At 42.6% G+C, this 17,080-nt stretch overlaps 1 protein-coding gene across 1 annotated transcript in view; it reads right to left on the bottom strand.

Annotated features, from left to right (window-relative positions):
* LOC109907844 (semaphorin-3ab-like) overlaps positions 1 to 17,080 on the bottom strand; it is a 29,069-nt gene that overhangs the window by 7,025 nt on the left and 4,964 nt on the right. Inside the window, exons 2-9 of the mRNA XM_031794014.1 lie at positions 16,074 to 16,228; positions 12,611 to 12,673; positions 12,326 to 12,445; positions 11,330 to 11,423; positions 11,030 to 11,149; positions 10,706 to 10,851; positions 10,214 to 10,328; positions 2,316 to 2,388 (exon numbers count right to left, since the gene is read on the bottom strand). Coding sequence (XP_031649874.1) covers positions 2,316 to 2,388; positions 10,214 to 10,328; positions 10,706 to 10,851; positions 11,030 to 11,149; positions 11,330 to 11,423; positions 12,326 to 12,445; positions 12,611 to 12,673; positions 16,074 to 16,228 — 886 coding nt within the window. The remainder of the gene's footprint in view (positions 1 to 2,315; positions 2,389 to 10,213; positions 10,329 to 10,705; positions 10,852 to 11,029; positions 11,150 to 11,329; positions 11,424 to 12,325; positions 12,446 to 12,610; positions 12,674 to 16,073; positions 16,229 to 17,080) is intronic.

Here is a 17,080-nt window from a genome sequence, read left to right on the forward strand (position 1 = left end):
ACCCAACTTATTGTGGGAAGCTTGTGGAAGGCTACCCTAAACTTTTGACCCAAGTTAAACAATAGAAAGCCAATGCTACCAAATACTAATTGAGTGTATGTAATCTTCTGACCCACTGAGAACGTGATGAAAGAAATAGAATCTGAAATAAATCATTCTCTCTACTATTATTCTGACATTTCACATTCTTAAAATAAGTGGTGATCCTAACTGACCTAAGACAGGGAGTTTTTACTCTGATTAAATGTCAGGAATTGTGAAAAACTGAGTTTAAATGTATTTGGCTAAGGTGTATGTAAACTTCCGACTTCAACTGTAAGTATTCACACCCCTGGTCAATACATGTTAGAATCAGCTTCAAACTGTCAAGTTGGTTGTTGATCATTGGCAACCATTTTCAAGTCTTGCCATAGATTTTCAAGCCAATTTAAGTCAAAACTCTAACTATGCCACTGAGAAACATTCTATGTTGTCTTGGTAAGCAACTTCAGTGTATATTTGGCCTTGTGTTTTAGGTTATTGTCCTGCTGAAAGGTGAATTTGTCTCCCAGTGTGTTAGAAAACACCCTGAACCAGATTTTCTTTCCAAAATATTGCCTGTGCTTAGCTCTATTCCATTTCTTTTATCCCTAAAAACTCCCTTGTCCTTGCCGATGACAAGCATACCCATAACATTATGCAGGCAACACAATTCTTGAAAATATGAAGTGTTTCTCAGTGATGTGTTGTGTTGGATTTGCCCCAGACATAAGGGTTTGCATTTAGGGCATAAAGTTAATTTCTTTACCACATATTTTGCAGTTTTACTTTAGTGCCTTATAGCAAACAGGTTGCATGTTTTGGAATAATTTTATTCTGCATGGGGGCTTCCTTCTTTTCCCTCTGCCATTTAGGTTAGTATTGTAGTGTAACTGCAATGTTGTTGATCCATCCTCAGTTTTCTCCTATCATAGCCTTTAAACCCTGTAACTGTTTTAAAGTCACCATTGGCCTGGCTTCCTTGAGTGATTTCCTTCCTCTCAACTAAGGAAGGACTCCTGTATCTTTGTAGTGACTGGGTGTATTGATACATCATCCAAAGTGGAATTAATAACTTTACAATGCTTAAAGGGATATTCAATCGGAGTAGAACACTTGAAGACAGCTTGTCTGTCGAAACGTTGGATATTAGGTTATTAAATTATTGCACCTGTGCTCCTAGTGTGCGGCTCTCCTTTTCTTTTTCAAACACTATTATTTCACAGAGTCCATGCAACTTATTATGTGACCCGTTAAGCACATTTTTACACCTGATTTGATTTAGGCTTGCCATAACAAAGGGCTTGAATACTTATTGACTCAAGACATTTCAGCTTCTCATTTTTTATGAATTTGTACAAATTTCGAACACCATAATTTTACTTTGACATTATGGGGTATTGTGTGTAAGACATTGACACAAAATCTCATTTTAAATTCAGGCTGGAAAAAGTTAAGCGATGTGAATACTTTCTGAAGGCACTGTAGTATCATAACCCAGTAATTAAACAAATGTTTGTATTTTCTTAAGTCTAACAACCTTGCCATGCAGGCATGCCAGATAAGATAGTTAGAGACGCTAGTTCTAACTTGATTGATAGCCCGAAATGGCTTGGTAGCTAGCTAAACGCCAATTTCATAAAATTGCTAGGTGGCTAGAATTACATGGAAACAACAAAACATTTGAGTTTTATTTATTCATCAAGAGCAAATCAATAGGCTACATAGATTGATAAAATTCATTTACAAGCATACGTTCAGGTGAGTCCTGCCCATCACCAGCAGCGAAAACGGAATTATGTAACGTGTCACTGGACACTCTCTCTCCTCCTCCACAGCCGATACTGTCTACACGCACTAGAGTATCTAACGTCCCGATTACGCCGGCACGCACACGCACACTTTCTCCCTCTCTCCTAACCCACAGCATGTATTACACAAGCCATTAGTCACTTGCCAGGCAGCCAAACCGAACACAAACTACTGTCACGATAAAACACTGTGCAACCCAACACAACATACAACAGAAATATGCCGCCCCATACAAAAGTAACGATTTAAAGCGTTTGTGCGTCATTGTCACGGTCTCATAACTGTTTTACATCTGTGGCAGCTCTGGGATGCACAAACAATGCTAAATATCTGGTAACACTTTACCTTGGGCACCCCTCATGTATGCATTCCTAAAGGTCTTATAACAGCTACAGAAGACTTACATTACATCAGCCCTGGGAAACAAATGACTACTCCAATGACCGTGGGGTTGTGGTGAACTGTGTTCCCGGAAGCTGGCTTACCTAGATGTGGTGAAGAGGCCGTAGATCAGAGGGTTCTTCTTGTCCTTTCCATCATGGAGGATAAAGATGTCCTCTGGAAGGAGAAGAGATGGGACACATGACTTAGGTACTAGACTTTTGTCAAACTGATTATAGGGTTGATTTGCAGTAAAAAAATAAAAATAAAAAGGTGACATAACAGAGTTTGAGTTTGTGGTAGGGTTGTGTGAGTTTTCTCTCTCTATCCATGCGTGCGTGTGTGCCTGTGTGTGTGTTTACGTGTGTGTGTGTGTGTGTGTTTACGTGTGTGTGTGTGTGTGTGTACATTTTTCCTGACCTCCAAAAAGTCAATAGAAAAAGGAGATTGTTCTGTCTGGTTTGATTGTTATAAGGTATTTCATGCATAGCATTTCCTTGTTCCTTTTTCCTTAAGTATGACAATTGAATACTTTCTCTACCACTGTACCCAATACTGAGATGCTTGTTCCTGTTTAGATGGTTTAGGTACTTTTGTTTGTTAAATCTTTCATCAAGTAGTCATTCTGAGTGGCGGTTGTGGGTGATAAAATAGTCCAATTGTTGGATATATTCCTGGATTCCGATTGGACTTACTAATCACTATGCAAACCAGTGTGTCGTGACTTGCATGTCTGATGTGGTCCATGTGCCTGGATTCAGACCACAATGTCGAGGATAACTAGGCCATAACTGAAGGCCTTAGGAAATGTATAATATGTGGTCATAAAGGATGTACTTTTCATTGAAACACATTCACTTAGATAGTCACTTGGTGAACAGAAGTCTCCAAAGTTTCCTGTTTCCGCCACTAACAAACACAGCCAGGGGTGGTATCGCTCACATTCACTCTAAAGGCATGCTTGAAATATGCAACTGCGGCTCTACACCCGACAGTGTTAAAACCCCACCACCAGTGTTTAGGGTCTAAGCCGGGTGTTTTTACTAAACTAACATATCAAATTATTCTATGACGGTCATACCAATGATCATTTAACTATATGATTTTGGAATTTAAGGACCCCTTCAGGTATCAAAACAATATATTAAAACACTTATTTGAGGAAACATTGAATTTGGTCTTACTGCTTTTAGCGCACAGAAACGCATTGAATAACAGATCCAAACACGGAAAAACAAATGGTCAAAAATTGAATCAAAAGGAAGTTGGACTTAAAATGACTGTCCTATATCTGAGAGATAAGAAAGACCAGGAAATGATTAGATTTTTGACCCATATTTAACAAAACCTTTTGAGCACTCAACTACTTCCCTATAACGTGGTCATTCATTCATTAAACTGGTACCAGGCTTCCTTCAGACGAGTCTTGTGAGAGTCTTAGAGCGAAACCAAAATGTACTTGTTCGCGAGAGTCTCACCTTTCCATAGAGGGGTCATATGAGTGTGTAGCGATAACTGTTGGGATGCTACAGATGTGCTCGTGAGAAGAGCAATTTTCTGGATGTCTCATGGTCTGACAAACGCCGACCGCTGTCGCTCGGCCACCTTCCACCGTAGATACGGAAGGCTGCCATTGGCAGATGTGGTGGATTGAGACGCAGCCCATGCAAAAAAAACAGATCTCTCTAGTTTAAACAGATGGATTTTGATGGGGATTTGTGTATTATGCTAATTTGATTTACGCGGGGGAGCGGACATCGACTTTAGGGTTCATGTGTTCAAAAACATGTTCACACGTGTTTTTATTGAAATTCTAAATGCAGAAAAGTGTTTAGTTATGGGCTCCCGAGTGGCGCAGCGGTTTAAGGCACTTCATCTCAGAGCAAGAGGTGTCAATACAGTCCCTGGTTTGAATCCAGGCTGTATCACATCTGGCCGTGATTGGGAGACCCATAAGGGCAGCACACAATTGGCCCAGCGTCGTCCGGGGTAAGCCGTCATTGTAAATAGGAATTTGTTCTTGACTGACTTGCCTAGTTAAATGAAATAAAAATGAAATGTGTTCAGATCCTAAAAACGTGGTTTTACAATGTAGGCGCCAAAGTTCCGGAGCATGTCTTTGTGGTATCTTAACTTTTACTCAAATATGATGATTACTTATGATTACTTCTTCCATCACTGAGTGTGTGTGTGTGTGTGTGTGTGTGTGTGTGTGTGTGTGTGTGTGTGTGTGTGTGTGTGTGTGTGTGTGTGTGTGAGTGTGTGTGTGTGTGTGTGTGTGTGCGCGTGCGGGCCAGCATTCATGCGCGTGAGAGTGAGTATGTGTGTGTGTTCAAGTGTGTTCCCATGTGCGCGTGTGTGTGTGTGTGTTCCTAATGCCGTTTGGTGTGATGGTACGGCTGAGTGGACCAGTCTAATGAATCCCAGGCAGTAATATCCCATCTCAGTGTGAGAGCTGGAGACGAGTTGATCCTCCATGACCAATCCTCATGTAGCAGCCCTCCCCTGCCACGCAGCCAGGCCACTCTGCCTGTCTGTTCCCTAAGGCCCCCACACTGTCCTCTATCCCTTCCCCACGACACAGATCAACTACTGACCAAATACATGACGCGTGTACATGTACACAAACAAGACATGGATATGTACACGCACGCACACATTACACGCGATACACGAACACATGCATAGACACGCACGCAGGAACGCACGCGCACATTAACGGACAAACGCAAAGCACGCACACACACACACACAGTATGTATGGTGGGCTTGTATTTGAGGTGTGGTACACAGTAAAGAGTATTATTACTCTCTCACATTCCTCTAGTTCCTGCTGCTTCATGTGGCCTCGATGGGATCAGACTGGTGGAAATCTAATCTCATCTCTCTCTCACACACGCACACACGCACACACACACACACACACACACAAGAGAATGCCAAGAGTGTGGAAAGCTGTCACCAAGGCAAACTTTGAAAAATCTCAAATATAAAACACTTTTTTGGTTACTACATGATTCCATATGTGTTATTTCATAGTTTTGATGTCTTCACTATTATTCTACAATGTAGAAAATAGTCAAATAAAGAAAAACCCTTGAATGAGTAGGTGTGTCCAAACTCGACTGGCACTGTACATCACTGCACACACACAACGTTGCACACATACACACACACTGCAGCACGCACACAAATGCCGCAGCATAGCTCAGGGCACAACACACAGCAGAGGACTCTGGGTACACCATGCTGCAGAGGCACTGCTCTCTCTCTCTCTCTCTCTCTCTCTCTCTCTCTCTCTCTCTCTCTCTCTCAAACCCGGCCTAGAATGCATTAACTTTCTCCTACATTCTACTTCTCCCTTTGTTCTATATCCAACACATCTTCATCCTAATTTCTTTCTCTCTCTCTCTGTCTGAACGATCATCTTCCGTTTATCTCTCAAATCCACCTTTTGAAGTCTCTCTTCCAATACATTTCTTTGTCTTTCACTTTGTCCTCCCAACCCTCTAGTTCTTTCTCTCTCTCTTTGTCTGTGTCTCATTTTCTCTCCCGAGGGCTCTACTTGTGTCAGTTCCTCTAAACAAAGAGATCTGTTCCCCCGGGTTGGGAGATATCCTTGTCTTGCCCACACCCCTCCAGCTCTAGCCCCTATCTTTCACAGCCTTATCCCAGAAAATACCCTTCTCCTCAACTCTCCACCCCTCCTATTCCCTCATCCGAGCTAGGCCATCTAGGGACTAGGATGTGGGCGCACACACACAGCGACACACACACATATACACACACACACCAACTTCCTCTAAATCATTGAAATCTATAAACCCCAAACTCCTCAATACTTTGTTGTCCTCTGCTTCGGGACCTGAGTGGTCTAACCTAAACTTTGTGGTCAAACAGTTAGTGTCTCCCGGTCCAAACTGATGGTATGACTGTCCTGAATAACAACACAGTAACACGCCAGGGAATTCCATCTCTCCTGGCTTTATACGTCTGTTTATGGGCTTCTGGCCACAAACAGACGCCCTTCAAATGTTTCCAACTGATGAACACATTCAAAAGACATTTTAGATATCTATATGTAGGCCTATTAAAACACATATATATTTGTTTAATATACTCCGATACTCTGAGAGCTTCCCTAACACGCAGTGGTGGGAAAAGTATCCAATTATCATGCTTGAGTAAAAGTAAAGATAAGTTAACAGAAAATGACTCATGTAAAAGTGAAAGTCACGCAGTAAAATGCTACTTGAGTGAAAGTCAAAGTATTTCTTTTGAAATATACTTCAGTATCAAAAGTCAAAGTAAACGTATAAATCATTTCACATTCCTTATATTAAGCAAACCAGACAGCATTTTTTTTTTTTGAATTTACGGATAGCTAGGGGCACACTCCCAACACTAAGCATTTCTGTTTAGTGAGTCCACCAGATAGTAGGGATGTAGGGAGATATGACCATAGATGTTCTCTTGATAAGTGGGTGAATTGGACCATTTTCCTGTCCTGCTAAGCATTGAAAATGTAACAAGTACTTTTGGGTGTCACGAAACTGTATGGGGTAGAAAAGTACATTATTTTCTTTAGGAATGTAGTGAAGTAAAAGTTGTCAAAAATATAAATAGTAACGTACAGATACCCCCAAAAAGTACTTAAGTAGAACTAGATTTACTTAAGTACCTTACACCACTGCTAACCATGTGTCTCATAAGCTTTCAATCAAAGACTACAGTTGGTAACACTTTATTCTGACTATAGGAGGATTAGAAACGAATGTATTCAATAAGTACTGATGGTTGAGTGCTCCAGACTGTAAACAATCCCTTTCACCTGTACAAACACTGATGACCTGCCAGGATAGTGGCTCTTGTTAGAGTTGACACCCAAATATTCTTGTAGAAGTTCCGGCATCGATAACAGCCTGGCTCCTTCAACATGAGGGGCCCCGGACCCAAACAAGGCGCTCATGCGATTCGTAGTGTTTCTGGCCGACGGAGCGTGCCGTAAACACAACACCGGCGGCATTCTTGGGCCGATGGGATCTTTTCAGTTGCAACGTGTCCCGGGGCAGGTTGTTGTGTGGGGATGTTTATGTTCATCTTCCTACTCACTGTCCTGGGTGAGACGGGTTGGACAGGGAGTTGTCTGTGTGTGATGTGTGTATGTTTGTGTGTGTGTGTATGTTTGTGTGTGTGTTTGTGTGTGTGTGTATGTGTTATGATGTGTGTGGTTCACTTTGCCTCAGTATAACCCCAGCGAGAGGGGGGGAGGGGTGTTGTTTATTTTACTGGCTGGTTGTGTTTACAGAAACAGATGTGATAAGGGAACGGTCCTGTCTCTCGGTCTCGCTTCTAGCGAGGCCAACTACTGATCACATCACTGACTGATACTCTATGGCCCATAAAACTAGCGATGACAGAGTGCATGCACAAGCATAGACACACATGTACACTCACACAGACACACACAGACTTGAAAAACCGGAGATCACAGAAAGGGGAGATGCTAGACCCTTAAATGCTCTCTAATAGAGACTTCATGGTAGTTGCCAGGGCGACTAGTGCTGAAGTACTACAAAGGCAGCGCAGGGTAAAAAGGACAGGGCTGCTGGTCACCGTGGTAACAGAGTGGAATACCACAAGCCAGGGTGGAGTGGAGTTATGCTGGCTGCATGATCAAAACACTAAGCTTTCTGTAGGCCAAACATAGACTCTTCACTTCTATATACAGTGCCCTCAGAATGCATTGATACCGCATTACGTTGTGTTACAGCCTGAATTCAAAAACGGATTAAATCAATTTTTTTCTTACCCATCTACATACAATACCCCATAATGACAAAGTGAAAACATGTTTTTATACATTTTAGCACATTTATTGAAAATGAATTACAGAAATAGAAAAGTATTCACACCCCTGAGGCAATTCTTTGTAGAACCACCTTTTGTGGCGATTGCAGCTGTGAGTCTTTTTGGGGAAGTATCCTAAGAACTTTGCACACCTGGATTGTACAATATTTTCCCATTATTCTTTTAAAAATTCTTCAAGCTCTGTCAAGTTGATTGTTGATCATTGCTAGACAGCCATTTTCAAGTCTTGCTATAGATTTCCATGCCGATTTAAGTCAAAACGGTAACAAGGCAACTTGGAGCATTCAATGTCGTCTCTGTAAGCAACTCCAGTATAGATGTGGCCTTGTTTAGGTTATTGTCCTGCTTTAAGGTGAATTTGTCTTCTAGTGTCTGTTGGAAAGCAGACTGAACCAGATTTTCCTCTCTGATTGTGCCTGTGCTTATAACTTATATTCCGATGACAAGCATACCCATAACATGATGCAGCCACCACCATGATTGAAATTATGAAGAGTGGTACTCAGTGATGTTTTGGATTTGCCCCAAACCAAACACTTATTTATTCAGGACAAAAAAGTGAAAAATGTCCTTGCCAAATTTTTTGCAGTATTAAGTAATAACCTTTTACTGCAGTGGGCTAAATCAGGGTCACACAGAGTGTTTATTGGTAGTCTTAAACAAATCTATTTTGAAACAGAAGTATACACCTCACACACATGGTTATGGGTATAAAAATAGAAGACACCTTCGCCATGTCAGATATCGAGTTGTAATGTATTAAGTTAGAATTTGAATCCCAATATTTACACTTTATATACATCACATAACAAAACCGTTTGACATAGAAGCACTGGATTTTCAGCAGCTTGTTTATTAATTATGAAATTATGAAAAATATTAATAGCATTCAACCCATGAGGCAACTAGGTCATTTGACTGCAGGAAAGGGTTATGTGCCTTGTTGCAAACAGGAAGCATGTTTTGTTATATTTATATTCTGCACATGCTTCCTTCTTTTCACTCTGTCATATAGGTTAGTATTGTGGAGTAACTACAATGTTGTTGATCCATCCTCAGTTTTCTCATATCACAACCATTAAAGTCAGTAACTGTTTTAAAATCACCATTGGCCTCGTGGTGAAATCCCTGAGCGGTTTCCTTCCTCTTCGGCAACTGAGTTAGGAAGGTGTCGAAGGAGGCCTGTCTCTTTGTACTGGCTGAGTGTATTGATACACCATCCAAAGCCAAATGAATAACTTCACCACGCTCAAAGGAATATATTATAATATATATATATTACAATATATAGGAATATATCAAAGGAATATATTATAATATATAGGAATATATCAAAGGAATATATTATAATATATAGGAATATATCAAAGGAATATATTATAATATATATATATTACAATATATAGGAATATATTCAGCGTCTGCTTTTTATTTGTACACGTCAGTGGTGTCCTTCTTTGCGAGGCATTGTAAAACCTCCCCTGGTCTTTGTGGTTGTATCTGTGCTTGAAATTCACTACTCGATTGAGGGACCTTACAGTTAATTGTGTGTGTGGGGTACAGAGATGGGTTAGACCTCACAAAATCATTTTAACCACTATTATTGAACACGGAATGAGTCCATGCAACTTATTATGCGACTTGTTAAGCACATTTTTACTCCTGAACTTATTTAGGCCACAACAAATCGTTTGAATACTTATTGACTGAAGACATTTCAGCTGTTACCATTTTCAATTCATAAAAAAATATATATATATATACTAACAAAATTCCACTTTGATATTATGGGGTATTATGTGTAGATCAGTGACACAACATGTCAATTGAATAAATGTTTTAACCCGGCTGTAACACACCAAAATGTGGACAAAGTAAAGTGGTGTGAATACAATCTGAAGGCACCGTAGTTGCTTTAGAGCCAATACAGTCTATACAATATCCACTCCCTCCTCCACTGCTGTCTTATTGAGATTCAACACCATTAACCATTATGGTACGTCTGTTGAACTTTAGTACGATTGTTTGTGTTTCACTTGGTGAATTGGTGGTCATGGTCGGTGAGCTTATGGTCATGTGTGTGTGGTCACTGGTCAGTAAGAGCGAGGTCAAGTTGATAGTTCATACTCACGTAGTTGGTCAAAGTGAGTCTGTATCCCGTCGGATCCAGGGATAGAGCACACGATACGTGCCTTCTGGAAGGTGCTCCACTTGTTCACCAGACTCCGCTGGCCCCCGATGTCATTCTGTACACACCCAGATTAGAATAGATGTCACTATCGACAGAGACAGCAACAGTGATAGTAAGATGGTAAACAAACACACATATACAGGCACATCGATAAACACACGCACGCACGCACGCACGCAGGCACGCACACACACACACACACACACACACACACACACACACACACACACACACACACACACACACACACACACACACACACACACACACACACACACACACACACACACACACACACACACACACACACACACACACACACACATACACACACACATACACACACAGACACAGACACAGACACACACACACACACACACACACACACCCGTACATCGGTACCAGTACACACAGGCACGTAGAGATCCTTACCTTGCAGACACGCGCCACTCTGGAGTACAGCACCTTCCCAGCAGCCCCCTCTGCCTCCTGAGCGCGCTCAGTGAAGAACACGTACACCTTATCATCCTCTGGGTTATCAGTCTCCGCCATCCAGGCCACCTTAACAAACTGGGCATCTGACAGAGAGCGAGAGAGAAGAGAGATTTTACCATTTAGACGGAGAGAAGTACAGAGAGAGAGGGTGTGAAAGATATGTTTACAAATTAGAGCGAATGAGGGGAAATGTTTCGATGTGAAAGAGAGAACAAAGATAAATGATTGAGTTTTTATTGTTTCATTTATACACGTCCTTACTCTGCAGCCAGGAGGAATCGTACTGCTCGGTGCGGATCACATGACGACTGCCCAGGCTGCGGAAGAAGGCCGAGTCTCGACTCATGAAGTCAGATGAGATCCCAGCATACAGCTCCCCATCTGGACACGGGATACAGAAAAACACATCATCCAACACACTGTATAGGCGTAACCATGGAAAAAGCACCAACACGTCATTATCCACCTGCACCTATAAGGACATCAAACAGGTCTTCGTACAGGTGTGAACTCACTCACACACAAGACATTTGCTCACAGACATACTGTGTGTGATCTTACCAATAATGGCGGAGGCAGTTCTCTGGTGGGGATCATATGGACACTTTCCCTTCCCGCATTCAGTCTGTCCAAATGATAGAGTTTGTCGCTCCGACTGCCAAAGAAACAGAATTGAATAGACACAATTTAAACACTCTACACACATACACACACATGCACTCACTCACGCATGGACGCACGCTACTGCCACATGACCAGGGGAAGACTGACCATCTGGCATTACGGGCAAATGCCAGATGGTCTTGTCAATGTTTAGCCATTGGCCATGTCTGTCTTGTTTTGATTTTTTTAAACGTAAAATGATCATTATCTGGCTAATAATGGGGGCGTCAAGAAAAAAATGACATGGTCCGGTGTGTTTGAAATGCCAGGGGACGATTTTTGGTCCCAGTCCGCCCCTGCACATAACTTATGCACAGTACAACTCTAAAACTCTCCCAGACTTGTCTATTAAGGAGGCCGTAATCTCTGTAAATATTTGGCAGATTTTTTTTTGTCAAATGCAATGTGAGGGAGGCAGCGCCGCTGGCCTCTCAAAGCATCGCGGCCCCTCGTGTCCTTGCTCAGGAGTCTAAGCCCCTTTCATGGGTTTCGCACTTTCTCCCAGAAACACAGACACCATCACACATGGGGACCTGAAGACAGTGTGTGAGAAAGTGAAAGAAGAAAGAGGGAGAGGAAGAGCACGGGAGTTTAGCTAAGAATCAGTGAGACGTGGGGCAAAAACACAGAGGCATAGGACAGGCAGGCATCGGGGTATAGGGGCACACAGTACAGTACACATAGTAGGTGTAGCAACAGATAGCGCAGCTATAGGGGCTGACAGCTAAGCCTTTAGTCAGACAGAACACACAGGTATAGGATGTATTGCTATAGGACAGATGTAGAAGGACAGAGAGAGAAAGCTTGAGATAGGCATCCGTTTTCCTCAATATATTCCTGGGGGACCCCCGGGTGTGCTGGTTGGTTGAGGAAGGAGTGAGTGTGTGGCTTTACCTTGAGGAAGACGGTGGTAGGGATGAAGGCACAGCGAGGGTTGAAGGCTCCCGTTCCACACACATACAGGTGGGTCTGGTTGTAGGGCTGCAGCACTCGCAGGAAATTAGCGCACTCCAACTGTAGAGGGGGATTGGAGTTAGAAGTGTGTGTGTGTGTATTTGTGTGTGTGTGTGTGTGTGTGTGTGTGTGTGTGTGTGTGTGTGTGTGTGTGTGTGTGTGTGTGTGTGTGTGTGTGTGTGTGTGTGTGTGTGTGTGTGTGTGTCTATACTGGTAACCCCTCACCTCCCGGTCCTTTCCAGCCATCAAACACTCTTGCACCCGGTCTGGACTTGCTGGCCAGTAGAGCTGAAAAAATAATGATGATCTGGTATCAGGCCACCATGATGATTTGGTATCAGGCCACCATGATGAGGTGATATCATGCCACCATGATGAGGTGATATCATGCCACCATAGATGACTAACCTCCACAGCATGTCCACTGAGTTAGTCATTTAGGGGCCGTAGCAGAGATCACGTGATAAAAGATAAAGATGTTTTTTCTTTCTTTCTTCATTTCAGCTTTCCATTTTTTAAAGCTCCGGTTACCGATAAGCATACACCCACTGAGAAACGGACTGTTAGAACGGCTAATTCCCCGTGGATTGATGAGGGATTGAGAAATTGTATGGTTGTAGAGGGGCGAGGCAAAAGGAATGGCAAATAAATCTGGCTGTCCAGTCGATTGGCAAAAGTACTTTAAAAAGAGGAATTATGAGACTAAACAAAAAAGAAGAAGAAATTGTACTACGAAAACAAAAGGTACATTTTTATAAACGATGATTGTACAAAATGTGGAGTATCTTCAATGAAATGTTGGCGAAAAGGGAAACATAGCTTCATCCTTCATTGAATCAGATGGCTCATTCATCACAAAACCCTTTGATATTGCCAACAACTTTTGATTACTTTTTAAATGGCAAGATTAGCAAACGTATGCATGACATGCCAACAACAAACTCTGAGCCTTCATACTCATGCTTAACTGACCAATGAAAGACAAGCATTGTAATTTGGAGTTCTGTAACGTGAGTGTGGAAGAGGTGAAAAAAGTATTGCTGTCTATCTATAATGACAAACCCCCTGGTTCTGACAACTTCAATGGAAAATGACAGAGGATGCTAGTGGACTATATTGCCACTTATATTCGCCAGCTCTTCATTGTAAAGCCTTTCAGGTACATCAATATCATGAACGGCAATCTATCCTGGCTCAAAGTAGAGGGGAGATTGACTACTGGTCTTTGTGAGAGGTATTGACATATTAAAAGTACCAAACTGTCTGTACAATCAGTTAACACACAGCTCAGACACCCATACACACATGCTACCAGGGGTCCAGAACAGAGGCTAGGGAATGCACAGTACTATACAGCTCCATGACTACAGGGAACTCTCTCCCACCTCAGGTAACTCAAACTAGCAATACATGTATTTTATTTATTTTTATTAAACCTTTATTTAACTTGGCAAGTCAGTTAACTCTTAACCCTTTTTTCAATTTTCGCCTAAAATGACATACCCAAATCTAACTGCCTGTAGCTCAGGCCCTGAAGCAAGGATATGCATTTTCTTGGTACCATCTGAAAGGAAACACTTTGAAATATGTGGAAATGTGAAAGGAATGTAGGAGAATATAACACGTTAGATCTGGTAAAAGATAATACAAAGAAAAAAATGACGTTTTTTTGGTGTATTTTTTTGTACCATCATCTTTGAAATGCAAGAGAAAGGCCATAATGTATTATTCCAGCCCAGGTGCAATTTAGATGTTGGCCACTAGATGGCAGCAGTGTATGTGCACAGTTTTAGACTGATCCAATGAACCATTGCATTTATGTTCAAAATGTTGTATCAAGGCTGCCCAAATGTGCCTAATTTGTTTATTAATAAGTTTTCATGTTCAAAACTGTGCACTCTCCTCAAACAAAGGCATGGTATTATTTCACTGTAATAGCTACTGTAAATTGGACAGTGCAGTTAGATTAACAATAATTTAAGCTTTCTGCCAATATCAGATATGTCTATGTCTTGGGAAATGTTCTTGTTACTTCCAACCTCATGCTAATCGTATTAGCCTACGTTAGCTCAACCGTCCCGCAGGGGGGACCCACCAATCCTGAAGAAGATTTAAGAACAAATTCTTATTTACAATGGCGGCCTAGGAACAGTGGGTTAACTGTCTTGTTCAGGGGCAGAACGACAGATGTTTACCTTGTCAGCTCGGGGGATTCGATCTAGCAACCTTTCGGTTACTGGCCCATCGCTCTAACCACTAGGCTACCTGCCACCCCCATACATGTGTATGATGCACAAAGTTCGTATATGACGATATGCTTTACTTCCGTCTGTACCCCAGGAATTGTAGCTGCTGCCTTGGCAACACCTAACGGGGATGCTAATCGAATACTAAATGCTATCCCTGAATACCAGAGGGGGTAGTAGACTGGGCGACCACCAGCATTCTCACTGGGAATATATAAATCCACCATCTGTGACGAATACTATGTCTTGGAGGGGAGTTTTGTATAACCAGTTCTATGCCCTGTCACATGGACAAAGATGTGGAAATGCATAGACCCTACACTAATCCCTGTGCAACATGCAACTCAATTAGCAAGGGACTGAAAAGGAACTGGATTTTTTTTTAAGTAAAGAAAGAGAGGGAGGATATGGAAAAGGAGAGAAATTAGGATGATGCTGGTAGCGGGCATGGGTAAATAGAGAGTTGGAGATCGGTCACATTTGCACACAGAGACACACACACACACAAACACACACGCCCTCTCACGCACAGCTCTTCTGTCCTTGTGTGTGATGTGGGCTGGCAGTGAGGGACTCATGCAATAGGAATGCCTCAGGGGTTGGTTGATCAGAGGATGGTGTTATTAGTGGGAGCATGGCGCTCTAGTCAATCTCCTGCCAGGGAGAAGTGGGAACAGGGGTGACCTTAGAATGAAACCCTCACTTATACAATACGGGGCTATTCCCGTCTGGGAAAGAGAGTCTGAGAGAGAGAGTCCCTGTGTAAATGTGTGTCTACGTGTATTGGAATGAAAGTTTGAGCGGGAGGAAAGGGAAAGGGAGAGGTACGAGAGGCTGTGATTGGTAGTGGGCATGGGTACATACAGGAGAGAGGTGGAGAAGTGTGATGATCTCTGTGTATTTCAGGTAGTGTTAGTCTGAAAGAGAGGGATTGAGAGACACAGGGGGCTTGATGGAAAGAGGAAGGGATGCTAGACAGCTGGAGGTGGCTTACTCCTCCGTATTCTGGTTACCATCAATTTGAGCGTCGTTATCCCTCTAAGTTACTTTCTCCATGCACACTGGACAACCAACAGTGACTGACAGTCATCCAGCCACTAACATCTATTCTCTCACAAGATTCTCTGGGTTACGGTGAAAACCAGCTAGGAGTTAATGTTTTTCCTCACTGAGGAGTGTAGCTGGATCAATACGTGTGTTCATGGGAGTGTAAGTGTGTGTAAGTAATTGTGTTGGATCTATTACCCTTTTTTCACACAATCATGCAGACCAGAACCAGACTGTGGTTTGGATAATTGCTTTTCAAATCGTCTTTTTTTTCCCAACAAAGTTCTAACAATTACGGTGGTTGTGTCACCAGGACAGCTCAGTACAGCTTGGTTTGGTTTGGCTCGGTTCGGCTCAGTAGTGTGAGAAGCCTATAGAGAGCCAGGCAGTCTGACCTTGCTGGGGTTCTGTGTGATGTCGTCCAGGCTGGTGGACAGCAGGTTGTCCTTCATGGCCACGTAGAGCCGACGGCCATCTTCATCTGGCAGCAGAGAGTGCATGTCCCCCGCCGCCAGGGGCAGGGATAGGAGACGGCCATTCTGGACCAGCTCTGAGAGAGAGGGACAAAGAGATAAAGACAGAGAGAGAGAGTGAGAGCGAGAGCGAGAGCGAGAGCGAGAGAGAGAGAGAGAGAGAGAGAGAGAGCGATGAATACAACAACAGCACGGTACTGAGGCTGTCCTAATATGAACACCGTACAGCAGAGAGATGAGGCCGCGGTCACAATATGATACAGACACCAATAACACAGCAACAAATACGTCTAGAACCCAATGACAAATGAAACGTGACCGTATGAGCAAACAATTTGTATAGACAGCTCAATGAAATACAGATAGGACGACCGAGAGATCAAAAACACAGTCACACACCAGCTATAATAACGCATATGGTCCTCCAAAGACCAGCTAATGAGTGGTACTAGGCTGCATCCATTAATCTTATGAGTTGTAGTATTCTGTGGCTAGGACTCCACTCCACAAACCCACATAATATGACTCAGCACAAACCCTTTCCCACAGCGTCTAACACACATTCATCTATTCACTTCTCCAGCGCGCTTACCGGAGATCGACATAAGTCAGAAGTCCGTCAGACAAACAAACTAACACATCTCCAGACAGATTAGACGATAGTGGTTGATACAACCGTGAGACTATGAAAGCTATGATAGAGGCTGTACGTCGGTTAGACCCCATAGCCGGAGAGCTAAGAGTAGCGATTGGCAGAGGATGACCATCACCACTATCAGTCTACTCTCCCTGTGAAACCACACTTCTCCCACACAAACTACACTAACGTACAGAATGTCAATTGGCTTTGAGATCACATAGGAAGGAATTTGGAGGACGGAATTGGTTTACATTCCTCTAACTGCACATATTATCTTTTCCCTTTCACA

Source organism: Oncorhynchus kisutch, linkage group LG17 (genome assembly GCF_002021735.2).
Source record: "Oncorhynchus kisutch isolate 150728-3 linkage group LG17, Okis_V2, whole genome shotgun sequence".
Taxonomy (NCBI): domain Eukaryota; kingdom Metazoa; phylum Chordata; class Actinopteri; order Salmoniformes; family Salmonidae; genus Oncorhynchus; species Oncorhynchus kisutch.